General features: G+C 50.7%; 1 protein-coding gene across 3 annotated transcripts in view; it reads left to right on the top strand.

The window, feature by feature from the left end:
- The window catches only part of BDH1 (3-hydroxybutyrate dehydrogenase 1), a 36,119-nt gene extending 16,867 nt beyond the window's left edge, over positions 1–19,252 (top strand). For all 3 annotated transcript variants that reach the window (XM_006047525.4, XM_044943269.2, XM_006047526.4), the window contains 3 exons: positions 9,441–9,582; positions 16,742–16,894; positions 18,247–19,252. In XM_006047525.4, the coding sequence (XP_006047587.3) occupies positions 9,441–9,582; positions 16,742–16,894; positions 18,247–18,719 (768 nt within the window). In that variant the 3' untranslated portion in view covers positions 18,720–19,252. The remainder of the gene's footprint in view (positions 1–9,440; positions 9,583–16,741; positions 16,895–18,246) is intronic.
- The last annotated feature ends 4,732 nt before the right edge of the window (positions 19,253–23,984 follow it).

The following is a 23,984-nucleotide window of genomic DNA, read 5'->3' as shown; positions in this document are numbered from 1 at the left end:
GATCCATATGTCTGTCTTTATGCCAATACTAGGCTATTTCGTAGCTTTGTAGTAAGTTTCAAAATCAGTGAGTCTGAGTCCTCCAGTTTTGTTCACTTTTTTTGAGATTGTTTTGGCTATTTGGAATCCCTTGGGATTGCCTATGAATTTTAGGATGGGTTTTTCTATTTCTGTAAAAAACAAAATCACTAAGATTTTGACAGGTATTCGATTAGATCTTAAACTGCTTTGAGTAGTAGATGTTTTAACAATATTAGGTCATCTGATTCATGAACCTAGGATGTGTTTCCATTTATTTCTATTATCTTTCATTTCATTCATAAATGTTTTGTAGTTTTCATAGTGCAAGTCTCTCACCTTCTTGGTTAATTTAATTCCTAAGTATTTTATTCTTTTTTGATGCTATTGTCATGGAGTTGTTTTTGTGATTTCCTTTTTAGGCCGTCATTGTTTATGTATAGAAATGCGCCTGATTTTTGTGTGTTGACTTTTGTCCTGCTACTTTGTTGAATTCATTTTTGAGTTCCAACAGGCTTATATTTTTGTGGAATCTTTAGGGTTTTCTACATGTAAGATCATATCATCTGCAAGCAGATAGTTTTATTTCTTCCTTTCCAGTTTGGATATCTTTATTTTTCTTGCATAATTGCTACAACTTCCAGTAAGGTAGAATAATATTCAGTAATATTGAATAGAAGTGGTTAGATTGCCCAAAATCAACTGCAGTTTACCATCCATTCATTCTCCTGGAAGTTGCAAGCCTTAACAGATTCTAGATTCTAACAGACAAGTTACATCAGACAGAGTCTGCAAGTGCACTGTCTAGGTGAAGAGGCAGATTCCTGGTGCTTCCTAATCTGCCATCTTCCCAGAATCTTACATCAAGCTGTATATTTAATATCAGTACTGCCCAGAACCTGGGCCAGTGTTTGTGGTCGGTTTCAATTGCTTTGCCAACAACTGGCTCATCTGTTGCTTAAAAACAGCTGATATCTTTTCCATTCTCTTCAGTGTCCCTTATTCTTCATAGCTTCATTCATTCATTCATTTGTCAAATGCTAATGATGTGCCTGACACTTTGTTAGATGCTGAAGAAGAGTGAGACCTGATCCCTGTCCCCAAGGAGCATTGTCCAGTGATGGGACCATCATGCACAGACACAGCTGGAAGAATTAGAGTGGAGAGTGTTCTCAGTGCTGTGCAAAGAATGCTTAATGAGAATACATAGAAGGAAGGGGGCTTCCCACGTGGCACTAGCGGTTAAGAACCTGCCTGCCCATGTAGGAGACGGAGGAGACGCAAGGCAAGGATTAAGTCTGGCATGACAGAAGGGGTGACATTTGTTCTGGGCCATGGAGAATGAATAATTCTGTCATAAATGGAGACTTGAGAGGAAAACCAGTCAGACAGAAGGAATAACCTAACCATATGCTTGGAAGCATGAGGCTCCACTGGGACTCATAAAGTAGAATTTAGGGGGCATGAAAGGAAGCACTGGGACATGAAGTTGCAAAAGTAATTAGGAGACAGTCATGCAACCATTACCACCATCCATTTTTAGAACATTTCCAGCTTTCAAAAATTTCCCTCTTTGATTATGTACATACCTATCCACTCCTCCCTCTAGTCTTAGGTAGCCACTGATTTCTGTCTCTTTAAATTTGCCCTTTTGGACTATTCAAATAAATAGAATCATACAATAAATAGTCTTTTGTGCCAAGTTTATTTTACTTAGCATACTGTGTTTGAGATTCATCCAATTGTAGACTATATCAGTAGTTCATCCCTTTTTACTACTGATTAGTATTTTAGTATATGAATATGCTACATTAAGGGCTTATGCTACATTAACTCACTCTGGTATTCTTGCCTGGAAAACCCAATGGACAGAGAAGCCTGGCAGGCTACAGTCCAAAGGGTCGCAAAGAGTCAGGCACAATTAAACGTGCAGGCACGGCATATGCTAAATTTAAAATTTTACTAATTGATAAATATTTGGATAAAAGTGTTTGGACTTTTGGCCTTTATGAATAATGTTGCTGTGAATATTCACATACATGTCTCCATGTAGATGTATTTTTACCTGGTTCCTTTTAGTGGAATTTGGACACCATCATCTGGGTATTAGATGTGATCGTTGCTAATGGGGCATTGCTTCTCCTTGATCACCTCAGTGGCCAAAGCTGGAATGTGTATATAATCATACACACATTTATATGTTCATATACTGTATCTGTCTCCTACATACATTTCCTATAAATATTACACACACACACACACACACAATCCATAAGGTTGTCCTGACTTATTCCAATTCATCACAGTAGCATTCTTCCTGCTTCCCTCATTCCATATTTCTTTCTTCTTTTCCTGTAGTTAGAATGCTGACTCCCAACTATGTGGATATATATTAATCAATTTAATTAATCCTACAATACATACACAAATGCTTCAGAATTGCTACATTCATACACTACAAACAGCAAAGCTACTAAGTTGTTGTGTCCGTTTGTATCCTGTGAGAAGCAGGTGCCAAAACAGGATTAGATGTATTAAGAAATTGATTTAGGAAATGCCTGTAATGGCTAAAGAGAATGGAGGAGGAAGAGTCAGGGAAGTCCTTTAGACTGCAATGCAGGTCTTTGAAAAGAAATTGGAAGGAAGAGGATTAGGTAGGCAGAGCTCAGACTGCAGAACAGTCTGAGAGTCTCAGCTGGGATGATGGAGAGTCCCAAGGCAAAGGTTATTTGTTAGAGGAGACCTGTCTCGGGCAGGAATGGCCCAGTAGCATCCTGTCATGCTTGGTCATTGGCTGAGAGCAGCCTAGGCACACATGGCCATGGCCATGGCATTCCTGCCAAAGTAGATCTGAAGGTGCAGCAGCATGGGACCTTCTCTTAGCTGCTCCCACAGCAGGTTATCCTGAAGGGAAGTCTGCTCTGGTCCCCACAGTGTAGCCTAAGATTTCTGTAAGTGTTTTTTAATCTGTTGCTCAAAGGTATACAAAGTACTGTGTTTAAAAGTTACTTGGATTAATTAATATTATTATTAAATTGGAGTAGGAAATGGCAATCCACTCCAGTATTCTTGCCTGGAAAATCCCACAAAGGAGCCTGCAAGACTGCAGTTCATAGGGTCACAAAGAGTCAGACACGACTGAGAGACTGAGCATATGTACATACATTATTATATTATTTATTTGAAAAAATAGTTTGATTCATTTATTTGTATTTTGTTCCTCCCTATTCTTCTTGATTTATTTAGTTTTAGAAGATGCAAACATTAACAAGGATCTAAAGCTAAAATTATTTAAAAAGGTAAACTCAAAGTAATGTTACTCCACCACCTCCTATTTTTTTCTACTCTATTCTTTCATTTCCACCTTCATAAACATTTGCGTACTGTATGCTCTCATTTTTACCTAAAAAACTTACTGATATATCTTGGAAACCACCCCCATGTGAGTTCACAGAGATCTTTTTCACTTTTTTTAAATAGCATCTCAGTGTTCCATGTGTGGGTGGACCACAGTGGACTCCAACAGGTTCCTATATATTTACTAACATGTAGGTTTTTTCCAATATTTTGCAATTATCAATAATGCGACAATGAAGAACTTTGTGAATAGGTATTTTTTTCACATATTGTTGGAAGTTTATCTTTAGGGTAAATTCCTAGGAGTGAGGTGACTCTTCAGTCAAGGGTTAATGAAATACGTCATCATTTTAAAAGATATCCCCCAATTTCCTATCATAGGGGTTGTGTAATTTTACATTCCCACCAGTAATGTATGAAAATACCTGTTTCTACATACTTTCACTGATAAGAGTATGCTTTAAACTTTTGATTTTTGCCAGTCTGATAAATGAGAACTGTATCTCAGTATAGTTGTAATTTGTATTTCTTTTACTGTGAGTCGGAGAAGGCAATGGCACCCCACTCCAGTACTCTTGCCTGGAAAATCCCATGGATGGAGGAGCCTGGTAGGCTGCAGTCCATGGGGTCGCTAAGAGTCGGACACGACTGAGCGACTTCACGTTCACTTTTCACTTTCATGCACTGGAGAAGGAAATGGCAACCCACTCCAGTGTTCTTGCCTGGAGAATCCCAGGGACGGGGGAGCCTGGTGGGCTGCCGTCTATGGGGTCGCACAGAGTCGGACACGACTGAAGCAACTTAGCAGCAGCAGCAGTTACTATGAGTGCTTCTCTTGCTGGTCTTTGAAGTCATGACCCAGAAGCTGCATTTATGGCACCTGTGCTCTCTCTGTATTGGCCAGAGCTTAGTCACATGGCCTGCCTGCCTGCTAGGGAGGCTGGTAAATGTAGTCGTTATTCCGAAACAATATGTACCGTGCTTGAAGTCAGGGGTTTTACTGCTATAGAAGAAGGGAAGAATGGGTATTAAGAACAACTCATTGTCTCTGTTCAGTGGGTGAAACATTTTTCTTCATTTTGAAGGCAGTAGGAACCCTGGGAAGGAATTTTTTTCACTAGGTTTAATATCTATAAAACAATATCCATGCAATGTAAAAAATTTCAATAACGTAGCAAGCGCAGGTAATAATTTGCATTGTCATGGTTTGAACATATTTCCAGATCAGAGAAGAGTTTGTCCTTTCAACGTTTATTTCTTTTGAATTTTGAAAGTAGTACATATTCATAATAGACTCAAACAATATAGAAGTGTGTGATATGAAAAAGTAAAGCCTTTGCTTTCAGCTGTCTTGCCCCGCCCGTGTGCGCCTGGGCGTGCAAGCTCAGTCACGTCCGACTCTCTGCAACCCCATGGCAACTGCAGTCCATCTGTGCCCTTTATTTCTCGCTTTTGTCATTACAAACAAAGCCACAGTGAATAGTCTCGTACCTGGCTTTGCAGGCTTTCATTAGTGATTGTTAGAAAAAATTTCTAGATGTGAAAGTGCTAGGTGGAAAGATTTTAGAATTTATTCAAATCTGCCAGATTGTTCCCCATAAAAGCTATACCAGGGCTACTCCCTCTAATGGTGAAGGCAGGGCTCAGAATGCCTCTGATCGGGCTTTTATCAGGGAATGCCAGCAGCCTCTCTCTTGACTCATCCATTGGTTACTTCTCAGGCCATTATCAGCAGCTTTGACTAAACAAACCACTCTTGCTTACAACGCTTTGTTTCTTGGTTTCATGGACACCCTGCTCTCTAGGTTTTTCTTCATCCCCTTTGCTGGCTTCTCCTTTGGCTCATTTTGTAATATTACAGTGCCCCAGTCTTGCTCCTCTTGTCTCCATGCTTCTAATATATGTGACAGATGCTCATGGATAACACGTGCCAAGTGTCCTCACCTTCTGCCTTGAGGTGTGCTAGGCTGCCTAACAGTAAAATGCTGAGAAACCATGAAACCTTTCTGCTGGGATTAGCCCCTGACCTGCCTCAGTGTTGTAATAAATTGATACAAAAGAGGTTGGAAGTTTAGAGATGGTAGTTAGAGTATATTTTCCCTCTAGTCTCAAGTAAAATGAGGTGGGCTTCAGGGAGCTTACTTGGAGAGCTTACCTTTTGTGCCTTGGTGATTAGAGGTCACAAAATGATGTGTTAATGTTTACCAAAACAAGTCTAAAAGCCTCCAGATGAGGCCAGAGTGGCTCATCTGGAAGCAGAGCGAACATAGCCCCAATGAGAGAGGATTGTCCTTCCACCCAACCAGGACACTGCTGCCTGGATGTGAACAGTGGGAGAGTTGCCTGGAGACACCTTAAGGGTATGAGATGCAGTGAGACTCCTGAGAGGCTGTGTGTGATCCCAGACAAAGCGGCGTCCCACTGAAGCCAGGGCTGAGGCAGGAGACACCTCTGTAGAGGAGGGAGTGGTCCTGTGGAGGGATCTGTGTGGAAGTCTCAAAAGTGTCCCAAGAAGGGAGGGCCATCTCTGGTGCGTCTGCTGTCCCAGGGCACCAGGAGCAGACGACGATGGCACCCCCACCCCCCAGAAGACTATGGTCTCGCCCTTTCATTGGCCAGTCCCCGCATCCAAGTCTGAAAGGGTCAGAGATTAAGGAACAGGAGACAAGGACGAGCTCGAAAATAGTGAGACGCACAGTTTCCAGCCCTGCTAGTTGGCACCCCACTCCCACACCCTACCCTGCCAGGCCCAGGTCAAGGCAGGCTCTAAGCTGGATATAAGTTTGAGGGTTTGGGCATTCAAGCCAGGCTGTACTGGAGTTAGTGGATCAGTAGACTGAACCAGACTCTCTGCCAAAACAAAAAAGTTCTCTGTTAATCTGGGAATGAATGCAAAAGTTACCAGACAAGTCTGGTAAAAAGTTACAAGTCTGCCTGAATGTTCATCCAGGGGTGGAAAAATAGCTTACAGATGTAGTTTAAAGGGATTACATAAGAAATGGGTTTATCAAGAAACTGGTTACACGGGCACCAACGCTGAAGGACCAAATGCTTGTCCCTAAGCAGCAAGACAGATGTGGACACACACAGAAACCCTGGAGCGAGAAGGTGGAATGATCAGACAGTGCAGCCTGAGCCCTGGGACAGGAGGATCCAGAAGGGGACAGACTGCCAAGGGCTGCGGGCTGTGGGCTGAGGGGGTTGGGAAAAGGCTCCTTTGAACAGCTGAAGGCCAACCGACAGTCAGGGAAGCCAGACGTGGAGGCTGCTCAGGGGCTGATGAGGATGTGGGATGGCGTGGGATGGCGGGGCGGGGGGGCGGAGAGGGGGCGGCTTCTCTCCTGGGGGCCTGAATGCTGAGCTGGAAGCTGTGGTTTTCTCTTTGAGAAGGCTCTTAGCTGTCAAGCAGCCAAACTATGTTCCTGTGGGCACCCTAACCTGGATTGGGGGCCACCCTAACCCAGAGTGGGGTGGGGTTCTCCCCCGGGGGCTGCAGGGGCGTTGGCTTGATGCTAGCAAGAGGCACAGGAGAGGTCTGGAGTGGGGTTCTAGAGTTGTTTGTTGCATGATGGTGGCAGGGTTAACAGAGGTCAGAGGAGGAACAGCACTCAGCGCCTGGTCATCTCAGCTGGAATCGTTCTATTGGAGCAGACATCAGCGGCCCTCGGAGACTTGGGCCATGCAGACTCTATCCTCAGGGGCTTTTGAGGATCCCTGATACAAAGACTGAATTAAAACAAGATAGGTGTTTTCCTGATGCCCGTCTGCTGTCTGTGGGAAAGAGAGGTGTCTGTGGGCAGCCCCTCCAGCCTCTGGACTTGAAGACAGCGTCTGGGCAGTTCTTCTCTGGTGGACCCCTGGGGGATGGCAGTAGGCGCTCACCCCTGTCTGCTCCCCGGAGCTGGAGCACCATGCCGATTAGGAAGACCGGCACATCCAGGGGTTCACAGGGCCAAGTCTTGGGCAAACCAGGCCTCACCCTCGCTGCTCTGTGCAGTGGTGACTCTGATGTATCTGGTGTTCCTGGTGCCAGGCAGGGCAGAGGCTCAGGGAGCCATGCTGCTGAGTCTTCCAGGGCCTCTGGGGAGGCTCCCTGGAGAAGTTGACAGTTTAGGGGTGGAAGAGATATTAGAGGGGGGTCAGCCTGATGTCCTGCCTGATGCCTGCGTTTTCTCTGTACCGTGTTCTCCCATCCCATCCAGACAGACCCCACATCCATCCTCATTGTCTGAACACCTCCAGGGTAGCCCATGCCATCTCCAGACTGTGAGAGTCACTCCTCGTCTTGAGCTGAATTTGACTTCCCTGCCCTGATTCTGTTTTCCGGGCTGCACAGGACAAGTGGGCCCCCCTGCCATCCTGTTCTCCCAAGTCCTCTCCAGAGAGATTATCCTCTCCAGCACTGGTGGACTAACGTGATAGAGAGCCTCCCCATTCTCTCCTCAGTCCCTCTGACATTCATGATGTGGGTTCTTCAGGCCTGGGGTTAGGGGCCTCCTGTTTCAAACCACTGATGGCACTCAGCCCATCTTGTAGAGAACTTTGCTCCACAGCCGTCCTCACGCTCCCTGCTCTGGCCTTGCCAGGGATGTTTGTTCAGTACCAGATGGAGCCCAGGCCAGCCCTTGGCTGAGTGACTTTTCTCAGTGGTCCATGGAACAGGGAGGCATCTCTCCGTCCCTTCGTCTTCTGGCAGCTACTCCTGTCCTCTCCTAAGATGCATCACTGTTCCATGGGCCACTGAGAAAGGCCCACGGATGGGAGGACTAAGGAGATAGTGCATTTCAGACAGCACAGTGTGAAGCACAGTAAACAATAGATGATGTCTGCTTTATTCAGATCCTGCATCTGCTCACCGCTGCCCCCAAGCAGGCCCTTGCCTGACTCTTCAGCCTCACATCCCACCACTTCCTCTACCTCTGCTGTGCCTTCAGTGGCTTGTGGTAGGACTGGAGTCATCCTCTTCAGGAAGTGCTTGGTCCCCGGGCTCCGCTCTGGTTCATGTCCTCGGCTGGCACTGCTTTTGGAGGCCCTTCCCTGCCCGCCCCACTTTCTGTGCAGCCTCCTGCCTCCCACAAGCTTTCACGCAGCATAGTTGCCCAGTCTTGTCTGCTCACACATCTGCCTCCTTCCTTAAAACATGACTCTTTGAGAACAGAGGCTATTATTTATTTTCACGTCTGTGTTATTAGCACAGTGCTTGAACATGATAGAGGCCCAAGACATGAGCGCTGAGTGAGTGACACTTTTCTCTTGTTGAATAATACTTGAATTTGCATAGTGCTTTGTCATTAGGAAGGTTTTTTTTTTAAAAGCGAGTTCCTCATGCCATTAACCCGAGAAGGTCAGTGCAGGTGGCGATGCCCTTGGAAATGGTGGTGTCTGGAAAAAATGGGCCCCTTTTAAGGGATGCACCTGAGTGCACAGAGCCTGGTTCGTGACCCAGCTGCAGTTGCAGTCTGGCTCTGGTCAAGCTGGTGTGACTGGCTCTTGGCTTAGAACAGAGGTGACTGGCTGGCAACCTGCTGGTCACATGCAGCTGTGAGTGTGCTTTGGCATGCAGTGGCTTTTTTTTTTAAGGGTAATTTTTCTAACACTTGGAACATTAGGAGATCCTAGTTACTAGCTTAAAAATCTAAGCGTCTGGCAGCCCTGGGATTGCATACCCACATGGACAACAACTGGCGGGGTGAGAGGGCGTGTGCTCTGTTCCTGAGCCCCACCCTCCCCACTGTCTGATCCCCACATGCCTGGCCCTGGTCCGTACTGGATTTGTGACCTCTGCTGGGAGACAGCATCCTGCCGGGGGGCTTTGGGGGCTTGTGTCTGAGGCACTTAGTTTGGTATTTGATGTGCCACTGTGCTCAGGGATTGACTAGAACCATTTACTGGTGGAGCAGGTCCAGGTGGGTCCCCAAAGACCACCCCCTGAGGCTGTTAATAAGCTGTGCACAAGCCCCAGGCTTTGGTTGGGACCGGGGGCAGTTCCCTGCCTTGGCCCTGGTCCTCATCCCGCAGGCTGGGTGGGAAGGAGGCAGGTGCGGCAGCTCCTCTCTTCTCCCCAGGACAAAGGGAGTGATGGGGTCAAAGAGCTGGACAGCATGAAGAGTGATCGCTTAAGAACTGTCCAGATCAACGTCTGCAAAAGCGAAGAGGTGGATAAAGCGGCGGAGGTCATCCGCTCAAGCCTGGAGGACCCTGAGAAAGGTAAGGGCGCCTTGGGGCAGTGGGGGTGGCTGTTCTGAGGGGACCCTCCCCAAACACCCTCTTCCATATGCTAACATCCTGCCAAAAGACAACTTTGTCTCTTGTTTGGGCTCTTCATCCTGCTGCAGAGTGGAGGAAATAGGTTAAATTTCACACTGCACTGAGGCTATACAGACCAACCCAGCCAATCCTCATTGAGTGCAAGCTCTGGGAGCTGGGCTGATGCTGGGGACACAAAGATGGCCAAGACGTAGCCCCTGACCCCAGGGACCTCACAGTTCACTGGGGAGTTGATCCATATCCCCTCTCGGAGTGCAACATGGGACAGAGGGACATAGCCTGGTCTTGGGGTGGGCTGGGGGAGGGTCAGCCAGGGCAGATTGGCAGAGCACAGGACGGGCATTCCAAGTGGGAGGGAGAGCGTGAACAGTGATGGGGAGCATACAGGCTGTGCTGAAGGGCAGCCAATCAGGGTCAGGCTGGCAGTTGTGTTGGCAGCACATGAGATCAGGCAGGGAGGTCGTGCAGGGCTTGGGGCCCAGGTGAAGGAGCGTGGCTGCTCTCTTGAGGGCGAGGGGAGCCGCTGAAGGGGCTTTGCTGTGAGGAATGACCTGCTCAGACTTGTAGTCTGGGGATGGTGGTGGCAGTGTGGAGGGGAGAGCATGAGTGTGAGCCTCCTGAATTAGTACACTAGGTGTTGGAAAAGAGGAGGCACCAGATTCAAGGAGTATTGCGGAGACAGAGCCGGCTGGACTTTGTGTGTCGAGGTGAGGTAGAGGCGAGAGGTCTGTACCCCGGACAGCTGCTGCCCCGCACTGGAGGAGCAGCCAAGGGATGGTAGATGCTGACATGCCTATGCACACACCTCCTTCCCCGAAGTCTGTGGGCTGCAAATCAGGTGTGCATGGTTGGAAGTGAGACTAGGAGTGGAGGAGATGCAAGGAGGAACTCCTGGGGAACAGAAGCAATTTGGGGCCACAGAAGAGAAAGACATCTCTCAGAGAGGTTTGGTACAGTGCCCCAGGAGCTAAGGGAACAGAAAGTTGGGGGCCCATCGCCAACAGGGTCACATGCTGCAGAAAATTCTGTATTGTAAGAACTCAACTGCCCTCCCGGTCCAGGCCACGGAGGACCTTGGTGGGAGAGGCTCTGTCGTATAGCAGAGGGGAGGGGACATGGCTCTTGCAGTGGGACGGTGCTGCATTCTGGTTCTGTCACTTCTTCCAGGACATTTACCTTCGAGCTTCTTGTCAGCCCAGGCGAAAAGGGGGTGCCTTATTCAGCCCTCTGCCACCCTGCAGAGTAGGGTGGGGCAGCTCTCCGAGCCCTTACTTCAGTGGGTGGTAGGGAGCAGGCAAGTGGGGGGTGACCCGGGCCAGTGCTGGCCGCACGCTGAGCATTTATCAGTCAGGCGGAGCTGCTGTCATGCCCCAGCAGGGACCCCATGCTGGGAGGCTCTCAGAGAAGCTATCACCGATACATCACCTTGTCAGCCCAGGGCCACCCCCACCCCCACAGCAGGCCAGTCCCAGGCCCCTCTGCTCTCTGAGGAGAGGCCCGTGAGTTCCAGAACTCGCTGAACATCTGTTTAGTAATGAACAGGCAGAGCCAGGACTCCTACCCCATTAAGCAAAGGCAGGATGGGTCCCACTGGGATGATTACCAGCTTGGAAGGTACAGCCTGCCTGGCCTCCTCCCCGGTGGTAAATCCTCCTCCTGCCCGCCTTCTCTGGGTTGCCTTCATAAATGATTAGGCTGGAAAACAGCTGCAGTCAGCACCATAAACCGACTTCATCACAGCCTGTGGGTTTGTGGTGATAAAACGGCCATGGAAAGGAAGGGTCAGGGTAGAACTGAGCACAGAACAGGGCCACACTGGGGTCGGGGGCTGCTCAGGACCCTGGTCCTTGTCCTCAGCCACCAAGACGTAACAACTCTATCCCAATACTAGTCTGCCCAGTTAGCCTAACTGGGCAAGTTGGAGAGGACCCCGGGCTCCCCCTTGCCCTTGGATTGGGCTCAAATCCCAGCACCAACCCTGGTGCAGAAACTGTTCCCTGTTCTTTTTTCCACATGACGCATTCCTGCAAGGGCTGTTAAACCACTCACCATCACCTTAATTAACCAGTACTGCATTTTTTGGAAAAAAAGATTTGAAGATTTTTTAGATCTGAAAAACAAAATAAATCTGTCATATATGTGGCTGCCCAGGTCTCTCCCCTTTTCCCTTCCTTCTGCCCCCTCTCCCCTGACCGCCAACCCCTCATGGACGTTTTTTACTGGGCTGTTGTTGTTTATTATTAAGTCACTGAGCTGTGTCAGACTCTTTTGCGACCCCCCCTGGGCTACACCCCACAACTCTAGCCCACCAGGTTCCTCTGTCCGTGGGATTTCCCAAGCAAGAATGCTGGAGTGGGTTGCCATTTCTTTCTCCAGGGGATGTTTCTGACCCCTGGATCTTTCTGACAAGGGCTTAAACCCTCGTCTTCTGCATTGACAGGCAGATTCTTTACCACAGAGCCACCAGGGAAGAAGCGTTTTTCTGGGTTGCTGCTGCTAAGTCGCTTCAGTCGTGTCCGACTCTGTGCGACCCCATAGACGGCAGCCCACCAGGCTCCCCCGTCCCTGGGATTCTCCAGGCAAGAATACTGGACTGGGTTGCCATTTCCTTCTCCAATGCATGAAAGTGAAAAGTGAATGTGAAGTCGCTCAGTCGTGTCCGACTGTTACACAGTGCAAATTCCCCCCTCCTCCTCAGGCAATACTGTCTTTGACCACCAGAGGGCGCCCTCCCTGAGCTTGCAGACCAGATGCCTTCCCTAAGTCTGTGGCCACTTTTGACTCACTCCACCGATCCACCTTGACTTCCCAGATAGCGCTAGTGGTCAAGAACCCGCCTGCCAATGTAGGAGACATAAAAGACATGGGTTCGATCCCTGGGTTGGGAAGATCCTCTGGAAAAGGAAATGGCAACGCACTCCAGTATTCTTGCCTAGAAAATCCCATGGACAGAGGAGCCTGGCGGGCTACAGTCCATGGGTCTCAAAGAGTCGGACACAACTGAAGTGACTTAGCACACACACGCACACCCATCCACCTCAGCAGGAACCTTCCAGGAGACAGTCCATTCTTCCTCCCCGCCACCCCCAATTCCCCCAGCGTGGAAGGCACATTTTGATGGAGAGTCATCACATTTTGATGACGAGTTTGACGCCCTTCACCCTGGCTCTGTGGAACAGTTGCTGCCAAAGCCAGGAGAGCCAGTGGTGGTGAGATGAAGGGGATTGTCAGGTTAGAGCTGGTGAGCCTTCTGCCACCAGCCCCTTTGCTCCCCCACAGGGACCTGAGGGACCGGCCATCCAGAGCCTGTGACCAGCCCTTCCTCCACCACCATAGGGAGAGGCCAAGCAAGCGGACCAACCTGCAGGCTGTGGGCATGGCCTGATCTTGAAACCACCTCTTACCTTGCATTCAGTAAACATTTATTGAGTGCTTACTGTGTTTGGTAGTGTGCTGAGCACATGAAAGGGTGAGAGCTGGCAGAGGAAGTTTGTAGTTGGGCAAAATGGAAGTCAGTGGCTTCACGGCAAGACCTATGAGGATTCGTTATAACACTGGGGACATTATGCCATGGACAGGGAGGTCCCTACATCTGGGGCATACTCATCTGGGAGTGAGAAGGCTGCAGCTGCTCTGGGCTTAGCCTCTTACTAGTGGTGTGAGCTTGGGTTTGTACCTTCAACCATGTGGGCCTCAGGGTGCCCATCTGTGAGGCTCACAGCTTGATCCAACCACAGCAGGAGCACTTTAGCAGAAGCTGCTCTCAGGCTGAGGGTCAGAATGGCTGAGTAGAGTTAGGACACCGTGGAGGCAGGAGGGGCCATGATATCAGAGGAGTGGCAGACTGTCCAGGCTCAGAGAGGGCAGAGTCCTTGGCGGGGAGTGGATGACAAGTGTGGGAAAGGAGGCTCGCACATCCCACTCCAGAGGGAAGCAGAGGAGCAGGAAGTGGCTGACTGAGAAGGACAGCCTGGTGGAGCAGGTCGGATCAGGATGGGGGAGGACAGCGACTGACAGGGAGACCTGGGAGACCTTCTCCAAGAACAGGGACCCAAACTAATGCTGTGGACACTGGAAAGAAGGCAGTGACTCTAGTGACCCAGCAGAGGAAGCCAACAGCAGCACAGGATTAAGGGCGAGAGCTATGTCCTCATGCAGACCTGGGTCCTACGCCATCCTATCCACTGGTTAGCTGGGTGATGTTGAACAAGCTGCTTAACCTCTCTGAGCCTCAGTTGCTTCATCTGGACATGGGACAACTCAGTATCTATCAACTGGTTTTAAGGATCGGGTGAATGAATGGATACAACATGCTTAGTTCAGGGCCCAGCAGCCATCCTTTTGCTCCTTTTTGGTAATATGAAAGCACTCATGACTCCTTAGATGCAGGGGAAATGACGGGGCTGAAGCAGTCAAAGATGACAGGGAAACTTAGCGAAGGGAAACTACTAGCAAAGCAGGCTTGAGCGCTTGGTGGTTAGTTAGGGTGAGTTGGGGACCTGTGGGACCTTCGGATGAAAATGACCATCAGGAGGAGGCGGTGGGGCTGGGAGAGCCGTGACTCTCGAGGGGTGCGTGGGAAGTTACTCAGAGGGGCGATGGGGCGGTTACAGGAAAGCAGCTGTCACCCAGACCAGCAGGAAGGTTATGAGTCTATTCAGAATGTTGACCAAGGACTCCAGGGCTCTCCTGGGTGCACAGACTTGTTACTTATCGCATCATCGGAGCTGAAATCCAGGAGCATTGTGCTTCCACAGGTCAAGGGCAGTTAACCTTTTTTCATATCAGAGTCAGATGTAATTAATTTTTAGGTGGATAAAAGGGTGGTATGTATTTTATGTCATGTATACTGTCCATAGGAATCAAACACAAAGCAGCTGGAAACTTTCATGAGCATAAAGAAGATGAGGCTGCCTAGCATCGTGTGTCACTGCATGGGAGCTGCTCTAGGACAGGATCCTGGAGGACAGGTGGAAGAAGGGGGCCAGGAGAGATGAAGGAGGTGTGTGCGAATCAGTAGTGCTCACACCGGGGGCAGGCTGAGGCCAGAGAAGATGGCAGGGAATGAGGGTGGGAGAGATATCCCTAGCAAGGGGATGCCCTGGACACCCTGGAGCAGTGTGGGGCTGGGACCCAGACTGGCAGGAAAATGGGGAACTGGAGAGTGTAGCTCGTGTTCTCAGAAGCCTGGCCATGGAGGGAAGGAGAGCAGACAGTGGTGTGAGGGAGTAGCACGATTAAGAGAAAGTTCTTTGGGATATGAAACATGGTGTTGATATTTACATTCATTCATTCACCTGACAAACACTCAGTGAGCATCTAACGTGTACACTGTTGAAGGGAGGGAAGCATGGACGGGAGAGGAGTGAAAGTTGCATAAAAAGAAGGGTGGATGGCTCATGATGTGGAATGCAGTGGAGGGTGAAGTGTCGGCCTTGACAATTGGTGAGAGGCCTCCTGCTCCTCCTGGGAAGAGGAGCGGGGCAGTGACTCCCAGGGGAAGGTCTGCAGGGGGTAGAGGGTGGAGGGGAGTGGCTGCGTCACTGTGAGGTCACTCATGAGAGCTGAGGGGGTGGCTTTGGCTTGGTCGCCATGGGGAGTGGAGGTGAGAGCGTCATGAGCACTTTGTTAACCGGCAATTTCCTTTCTCTAATAAATGCTCTTAATTCTCCGTAATTGAAGGAGAAAGCACAAGAGGTCAGTTGCCAAAGCTTTAATTTGGGTAACACGGAAGGAAAGCAGTTGGAGACCAATTACTCTGTCATTTACACAAACTCACTTCCGTGATTAACTGGAGTGAAGCAGGCCTAAATTCCCACAGGAAGGGACAGCCCCCAGGAGGCAGCTCTGCTCAAGGCTACATCTTGGGAAGGAGCACTTTCATGGCCACGGGAGACTAAACCCTGAGGGTTTCCACAAAGAAGGGGCAGGGCCCGGCTGTCCTGAGGTTCCAGCGTGTCCAGTCCTTGTACCTGAAAAAACAGAACTCAGAGGGGGCCCGGCTGCACAAGGCTGCCCCTCACTGTCTTGCCCCTCGCTGTCTGTCTTGCCCCTCACTGTCTCGCCCTTCGCTGTCTCGCCCCTCGCTGTCTTCACCCCTCGCTGTCTTGTCCCCTCGCTGTCTGTCTTGTCCCCTCGCTGTCTGTCTTGTCCCCTTGCTGTCTGTCTTGTCCCCTCGCTGTCTCTTGGCCCTCATTGTCTCATCCCAGTTCAGCTCTGCCCCGGGCTCACTGGTCCCACTGAAGCCAGGCTTCCCTCTCAGGTCCTCTGTCTCCCTACCCATGAGAGTAATTATCAGACTAAGTAGACTCAGATGATCCTTCAAGTTGGTCTTGCAGGAAACAACCCAAGTACACTTGGAGAGTTTGCTCTGATCATGTACTAAGGCCAGTGGGATCACACAAGCCTGAGGGGTCTTTGCTCCCTGCAAAGAGCAGGTGTGTTCAGTATTGATATTGATGACTGATGGCATATTGGTAGCTGACCACATGACATCCAGCCTTAGTGCGTGGTTCAGAGCGGAGAACAGAGGATGGAGGAGTTGTTAGCACCTCAGAGTGGAGTCGGACTGGGGCCTGACCTGACTTCAAGGCTTGGCTGAGCCTCTGACTTGCTGTGTGACCTTGGATGCTATGTCCCCTCTCTGGTTCTCCAGAGAGGACTTGGCCTGGAGGACTCCTGAGGTTCCCCTGGTTTCTGGGAAGAGGGAGAAGATCAGCAAAGGCTCAGAGGCAGGAATGAATAAACAGGTGCAGGGTGCAGGATGAGACTGGAGGGTAGAAGTGAGTAAGGTGAGGGGGTGCTCCAGGCTGGGGGCGTCAGCAGGGCTGGGTCGTGATGGATCAGAGTGGCTGCAGGGAGAAGCGAGATGAGAACTGGAAACTGTATAGACTGACGGGAGGTCACAGCCGGCACTTTAGACCTCGCCATCTCTGGTTATTCCTGGGTGACTCTAGAACATGTCTTGAAAGCCTTGGACAAGAAGCTGCCAAGGTGTGGGGAAAAGGAATGAAAGTGCCTAGGAGGATGGGCTGCAGGCTGTCGGGTGATGCCTGAGGCTGAGCCCTGAGGTGACCCAGTTCTGTCCCCTCCGGTGCAGGCTTGTGGGGCCTGGTTAACAATGCAGGCATCTCGACATTTGGAGACGTGGAGTTCACCAGCATGGAGACCTACAAGGAGGTGGCGGAAGTGAACCTCTGGGGCACTGTTCGGGTGACGAAAGCCTTCCTCCCCCTCATCCGGAGGGCAAAAGGTAAGGTCCTGTCCCCTAGACCTGCTCTGCCTTTCCATCTTCACTCAGAGTGGTAACAGGTCTCAGAGCACCCACTACCCCCCACCATCACTGGCTGAGCCCATAAGCCCAGGTGACATAGGGCCTGTGGATGTGGCCACTGGGGGTGCCCTGGGCAGGGGGTGGAAAGGGACGTGTGGTTTTCAGACAGTAGAGCAGGTAAGAGGTCAGCATTCTACACCAAAGGCTAAAAGATTATAGCAGTAATCCTAGTCTGAGAACTTAATCTAGACAAATAACCACCCGTGTGCACAGAGCTTTGTGTATACATCATGTACTGACGGAGGTGTGCTTAAGTAAATGTTTGTAGATCCAGCCTATGGGTTACTATACCATAGTTTAAAAATGAGACAGTTGTGGTAGTAGTTGAAAATAATAATAATCAAGATTAGAAATTGGCAAAACAGACAAAATGCCCAAACCATGTTAGGTAGCCACATGTAAGCAAGCCACCTAAGAAGTCCCGGGCTCACATTTTCTCCCTCCAGTAGCAAACAGTATGGCAGAAAAGGGAAGATCCATGCCCTCCGTCCCAGTGACCCAGCAGTGACAGGAGGGACCCAGAGAGCAGCTGTGCGGTTTTTTAAAAAAAACGCCAACGTTTCAGCGACTTCCAAGTTGGGGGTTTCTGGAAGGTGTTTCCCCCATAGTGCCCTGGTGGGGCCGTGCCTTGACTTACTAGGGGCATACCCAGGGCAAGGGGCTCTGTGGTCTGCCTGGCCTTCTGGGGAAGGCTGGATGGGCTCCTTCTCCACCTACTGCTCCAGGGCAGGCAGAGGCTGTGTCAACTCCTAGCGCCCCCAGGCTGGGCCTGTGGGAGAGCTCTCTAGGTCCCCTCTCCCCTAGCGCCTGAGGCTCCGCTCAGGTTATTGTCTGAGACCTGAAGGCACGTTTGGAACCCTGCCTCTGCCTGCTTGGCAACAGAGCCAGGCCAGGTAATAACAGTTTGGAGTTACTGGCAATAGGAGAACGTGGCAGGCAAGACAGAGCGGTTGCCCTTTATGTTGTGCCCTCCTGTTCTGCAAACCTACTTCTCTTTTCTCCTTCCCTATCCTTCTTGGGCCCACCTGGCTACACAGGAAATACCAAGGATGCTGATGCTGATGCTGATGCTGACCTGAGCTGGCCTCCACTATAAATGAGAAACCCGCCTGACCCTGGGTGGTTCAGAAAGCTGAGCCCCAGCCACGCAGGCTGCAAAAGAGGTCTCAGGCCAAGAGGCTGGGTTGTAATCAGGCCTCCTGAAACACGCCAGGCCCAGGTCCCCTGCAGGCAGGGCCCCGTGAGCAGGTGTTTGCTGTCTTCCTCCACAGGCCGCGTTGTTAACATCAGCAGCATGATGGGCCGCATGGCCAACGTGGCCCGCTCCCCGTACTGCATCACCAAGTTCGGGGTGGAGGCTTTCTCTGACTGCCTGCGCTACGAGATGCACCCGCTGGGAGTGAAGGTCAGCGTGGTGGAACCCGGCAACTTCATCGCCGCCACCGGCCTCTACGGCGGCACTGAGCGCGTCCAGGCCATCGCCAACAAGATGTGGGAGGAGCTGCCTGAGGTGGTGCGCCAGGACTACGGCAGGAAGTACTTCGATGAGAAGGTCGCCAGGATGGAGAGCTACTGCACCAGCGGCTCCACGGACACCTCTCCTGTCATCAAGGCTGTGACGCACGCCCTGACTGCCGCCACTCCCTACACTCGCTACCATCCCATGGACTACTACTGGTGGCTGCGGATGCAGATCATGACCCACTTCCCCGGAGCCATCTCCGACAGGATCTATATTCACTGACAAGTTTCGCCCTGGCCTCTGCTGGGGAGCCCTGGGTGTGGAGGGAGGGCCGGGGAGAGGCTTGAGCCATCACTTCTTGATGTCTCACTGGTGGATTAGGCCCATCCCAGGAGGACCCACCACCAGTCTGAGCATTAACTAGAGCAGGTAGCCCAGCCCAATTTGCATACCCAGTGAATGGCTCAGGCCTTCTCAGTTGGGGTGCAGAGTGGTGGGCAGGGCCCCCAAACCTCAGGGCAAACATGGTGCATCTGTCTTTTTGGAGTTGATTTTATACAAAGATTTTAGGTAGATATCTTTATGTTAACAACAGATTTATTATAAAATAGAATACAAATCCTTTATATTTTAAAGCCAAACACCAATTGAAAAAATATATCTCATTTGAGCCTTAAACCAGCCTCATAAGTTAAAAGGATGGGTTTTCTTTTGTACATGAAGCATTTTTGGCCCAAAGAGGATATGTGAATTGCCTTTTATTGCTTATAAGTCAATTTTGCTTATATTGATATCTATAAAATACAAAGGTCCAAGGTGTGTGTTCCTGCCACTGCTGTAGAAATGTTTCACGGTTTATGTTCCGGGTGGCTCTTCACATTTTATGTTCCGGGGCAGCTCTTCACGTTTTATGTTCCAGGGCGGCTCTTCACGTTTTATGTTCCGGGGTGGCTCCTCACGTTTTATGTTCCGGGTGGCTCTGGGGCCAGTCACTGGAGGATCCGGGATGAGCTCTGCACCCTCCTTGCCTGACCTGTGCACACCACGTGCCCACCGTGCACCTCTCTGCATGTCCTTGGTGTTGCTGTGTGCAGCCTGCAGCCGGCGATTCAGAGCTGAGTGAAAGGGGTGGCAACATTCTGGAGATTTACATTTGAGATTTCTCCAACCTGTTTTAGGACAAACGTGTGGAGGTGCTCAATGGCTAAGAGGTAGTTTGTTTCTAGTTTGGATCCGCTTGGCTCTGCCCAGGGCGGGATGCATGTTGATGGGGCATCCTTGGCAGGAGCTGTGACAGATAGGATGGGCACTGTGGCATCTTCTCCCCTGGGTGGGTCCAGGTTCCCTGTCTGTCTCATGTGGTGCTTGCACACACACCTGTTCTATGGCACTCCAGCGTGGCCTTCAATGACAGCTCACCTTCCAGCTGTGGCCTTATTTTTAATTAAGCCAGGTCACTGACAAGTAGAGTTTGTGTTATCACTTCTTGAGTTTGGCTTTGAAGGCTAAACTCATAGTATCCCTGAAATTGTCCAGAACCTGCGTGTTTGGACCAGAACCAGGCACCACCCTTCTCTAGGTAGCTGCAGACCTTGAGACAGGGCCCTGAGTTCCAGCCCTGCAAATCAAACCAGCCCTTCTGCTTCGCCCTGAAAGGGCCAGGCCTGCCGCTAGAGGGCGCCCTGCTTCCTTCACAGCCGGAGTGGCCTCAGCTCCCGATTTGGGAGTTTCCACCGAAGCCTGAGGTCTCAAAGGGCTGGTGCTTCCCACCTTGGAAGCACTCTAGGCACAAAGATACAAAGCCCCTTTAGAAACAGTGTTCCTGCTCTTCTAGTAGTTTCCTGGATTAAACATGGAATCTGGTTCCATAAGAAGGCAGAACCTGGGCAGCTGGAACCTGCCACAGGGCTCAGGCAAAGCCAAAGAAGAGGGGGTCTCACAGCCTTTGAATTCAGCTTACCTGTTAGGGATTCGTCCCCTCTGTGGTCAGTCAGGGATGCCCTGCCCAGCTCACTGTGTGCAGAGTGAGGCCCAGAGGGCCTGTGTGGGTGACAGGTGGGCAGGGAGGCTGAAACGCTCCAGAAACACTGGGAGGGACACTTGATGGCCATTGCCTTTCCACAACAAGAAGAGCTTTTTGAATCACAGAACTTGCTTTTCAGATTCTCATTTTTTATATCTTTGGAGATTTTGTGTCCATGCCTAATTTTATTTTTTTTTCATGCCTAATTTTATTAAGGAAAAATGTATGCAGCAGCTGTTCATGTGCATGGATGCCTGGGAACTGGCAGGAAAGGGAGATGGTCACATTCTGTGGGTCAGGATCAGCAGTAAACCGGACACTGGAGAAGCCACGTCTGCGTCTGGGACCTCCAGGAGTAAGTCAGAGCTGCTAGGCTGCCCTGCAGGCCACCCTGATTTTTAATTTTTATCCCAGTGATTGAAAAACCCAGAACAACTTCCCTCCAGATGACCTCAAAGCTAATTAAAACCTGATGGGAAGAACTGACTCATTGGAAAAGACCCTGATGCTGGGAAAGATTGAAGGCAGGAGGAGAAGGGGATGACAGAGGATGAGATGATTGGATGGCATCACTGACTCTGGACATGAGTTTGAGTAAGCTCCAGGAGTTTGTGATGAACAGGGAAGCCTGGTGTGCTTTAGTCCGTGGGGTCGCACAGAGTCAGACATGACTGAGCGACTGAACTGAATTAAAACCTCACAATTACCATTCACCTTCTAGTGGCTGAGTGCCTCCTTGGGGGCAGGTCTAGTTTTGATCCTTTACAAGAGACAACTGAAGTGGGCAGAATAGAGGTCTGTTCCCCTTTTACAAATGACATTAGAGACCCAGAGAAGGAAGTGACTCGCCCAGCATCACAGTGGGTCTGAGCAGATCCAGGGCCAGCACAGAAGTCTCCTGAGTGGTGCTGTTCATCATCACCTCACCCTGTGACCCCAGGGGCCTGGGAACTAGGTGGGCAAGTCAGGGGCACCTGGTACCCAGACCCCTACTGCCTGTCAGCAGATCTGCCCCTTCTTATGGGGGTGGGAGTGTGGGGCTGCCACCTGCTCCCACTGTCCGGGGCTGCTTAGGACTAATGACATCTGCTGATGCTGCCTTGGATAGGAGCATTGTCTCTGGCACCCTCTTCTTGGAAGGGTTTGCTCAGTCAGTGAGGCCTGAGGACGTGTCCCCAGTTGTGTGTTCAGGCCCAAAGTTCTGGGCCTGGTCCTCTTGGAGTATAGTCCCATCTCCCAAGCAGCAGGGACCCACACAGGGCCCTGGGCCAGGAACCAGGCATTCTTGTCTCGTGGGATCTTCCTCAAGGGGTGTGAGGTGAGGGGGAGGGGGTGAGTCCTGCACCCCAATCCCATGGTGTAACCTTGAGCCAGCAGTAGCTCTGGGTCCCAGGCCTTAATGAGGCCTGAGGCAAGAGGAGGGGAAGCTGCAGACAAAGCCTGGCCCTGGGGAGCAGGGTGCTGGCTGGGCTTGGCCTGCACCCAGGGTTTGGTGCAATAGTACCTCTGTCTGTGGGGACAGGGTCCTGTGCCTTCAACTGCCCCTCCCTTGATGGCTGGAGGCTGGGTGAGGGCTTTCTTGCAAGATGCTCCTGACGGCGCCTTGTTATGGAACACGGGCTGTGCTTAACATTCCACCCAGGGCCAAGGGCTGTGCAAGCAGGTGACAGACCAGCCTGGCCCTGCCTGCCATGAGCTGCTCAGAGTGCCCCTGCTGCCCAGGGAAGGGGGCCTGCTCACTTTGCTCACTTCCTGTATTTCAAGTGGGGCCTGGCTCTGCAAACTTGTACGGAGCTCTTCTGTTGCAGGTGTGGATGCGAGCAAGCAGAGGCTCCCTCAGCTTGGGTAGAGCCAGGCCCGGGCTGTCAGAGCACAAGCTGGCCCATCTGTGTGGTGCTGGGCCCGTGCACAGCCAGCTCAGCCCCTCCCCTCCTCCAATTCTCTCAGCAGCACTGGGAGGTAGGCAGGGTGGGGTAATTATCTCATTTTACACATGAGGAAACAGACTATCCCAAGTCTCTCACCAAGGGAGGGATAGAACCAGGCGGCCAAGTCAGATCTAACCTCCAGCCCGGAGTTAGTGAAGCATGGAAAGCAAGGCAGATGGCACCCAGATCTAAAATAAGGAGGGGGAAAAAATACCTCAATTACGTAACAATGAGAAAGATCCATAGGCATATGCACGGTACAACCACAAGTGCTGCCCCATGAGCCATCTCCTCCTTCCCTCCCCCATCTTCTTCCCTCTCCCAGGCTCCGGGCACTGCTCTCTGGAAGGGGTTTTGCTGGAGGAGCCCTCAGTGGCCCTCCGAGGGAATCTGCCTGGCCTGGCTCACAGTGCCCCGTCCTGGGCCTTTCTGAGGGTGTGCTCCAAGAACACCAACACCTAACCTTGAACAGAAACACATTCAGGAGCTGCCCTCAGAGGGCATGAGGTTGTGTGAGCGCAAGGCTTGAGAACCCTCAGATATGGATCTGCGTCAGGGATGGTTGTGGGACTCCGGTGCTCGGTTGTAGACCAAGCAAACCCGGAGCATCTAGGCCCATCTTGATGTGTGTGGGGACTGGGGAAGGTGGTTGTGACATTTGTGGCTTCAGAAGTCTAGGGTGAGCACCCACTAGGCTGGGCCCACGGCCTGGGCTCAGGAATGGGAAGGCTGCCAGGACCCTTGGAACCTCAGAGAAGGAAAAGAGACTCAGCCATCATCCTGCATGACTCCCAGCCTCCAGGCAGCTGGCCAGACTTTGAAGCCCTTCAGTGACAAATTTCTCCTTACTTCCTAAGACAGCATTTCATTGGTTAGGGAAAATTTACCTGAAGACCAAGCTGAAATCTACCATCTGTGACATAAGTCCTTTGACACTCGGCCATGACCCAGAACGGCACAAAACACTGGGTTGGAAATGGCCAAGTCAGGTTCAAGAGCCAAGGTCCCTCACTTGACAAGGTTTCCATACTCTTCACTGTTTGAGCAGAAGGTTCCAGCTGTGGTTATTCCGTCTCTCATTCTTGATGACGCACAGCAGGCTGAATGGTCACCTAAGTCCCCTCAAGCAGCAAGAAATCTGAGGCAGGTTTTAATACATCTGTTGGGATGCTGACAATTTCTTACACACACGTGCCGCCTCACAACTCATCTCTCCTCTGATCCTCATAAATGGCTTAGGAGCTAGGCAAGGCTATTGTTCCCACTTTACAGATAAGGAAACTGAGCTCAGAGAGGTGGAATGTTTTGCTTAAAATCACAAAGCCTGGAAGTGGGAGAGCCAATGCAGAAATCCAGGCCTGGCTTCCATCCCTTGGACCCCTTCCTTTATGCGCAGGCTGCCTCAGCTTCTCTATCAAGGCCCTGGAGCTGGGCTGGACCACTCACACAAAGGCTGGTCATATAACCTGTGAAGGAACGATGGGTGGGGAGCATTAAACTCAAGTCTCTCCCAGCCCAGTTTTGAAGATAGCAGTAGGGGGAGGGAGGCCGAGCATTTCCCACATGTCACTGCTAGTGTGTCCATTGAGTCTGGAT

This window comes from Bubalus bubalis, chromosome 1 (assembly GCF_019923935.1).
Source record: "Bubalus bubalis isolate 160015118507 breed Murrah chromosome 1, NDDB_SH_1, whole genome shotgun sequence".
Lineage (NCBI taxonomy): Eukaryota > Metazoa > Chordata > Mammalia > Artiodactyla > Bovidae > Bubalus > Bubalus bubalis.
Note: the sequence above shows the minus strand (reverse complement) of the source record. Positions and strands in the feature narration are given on the sequence as shown.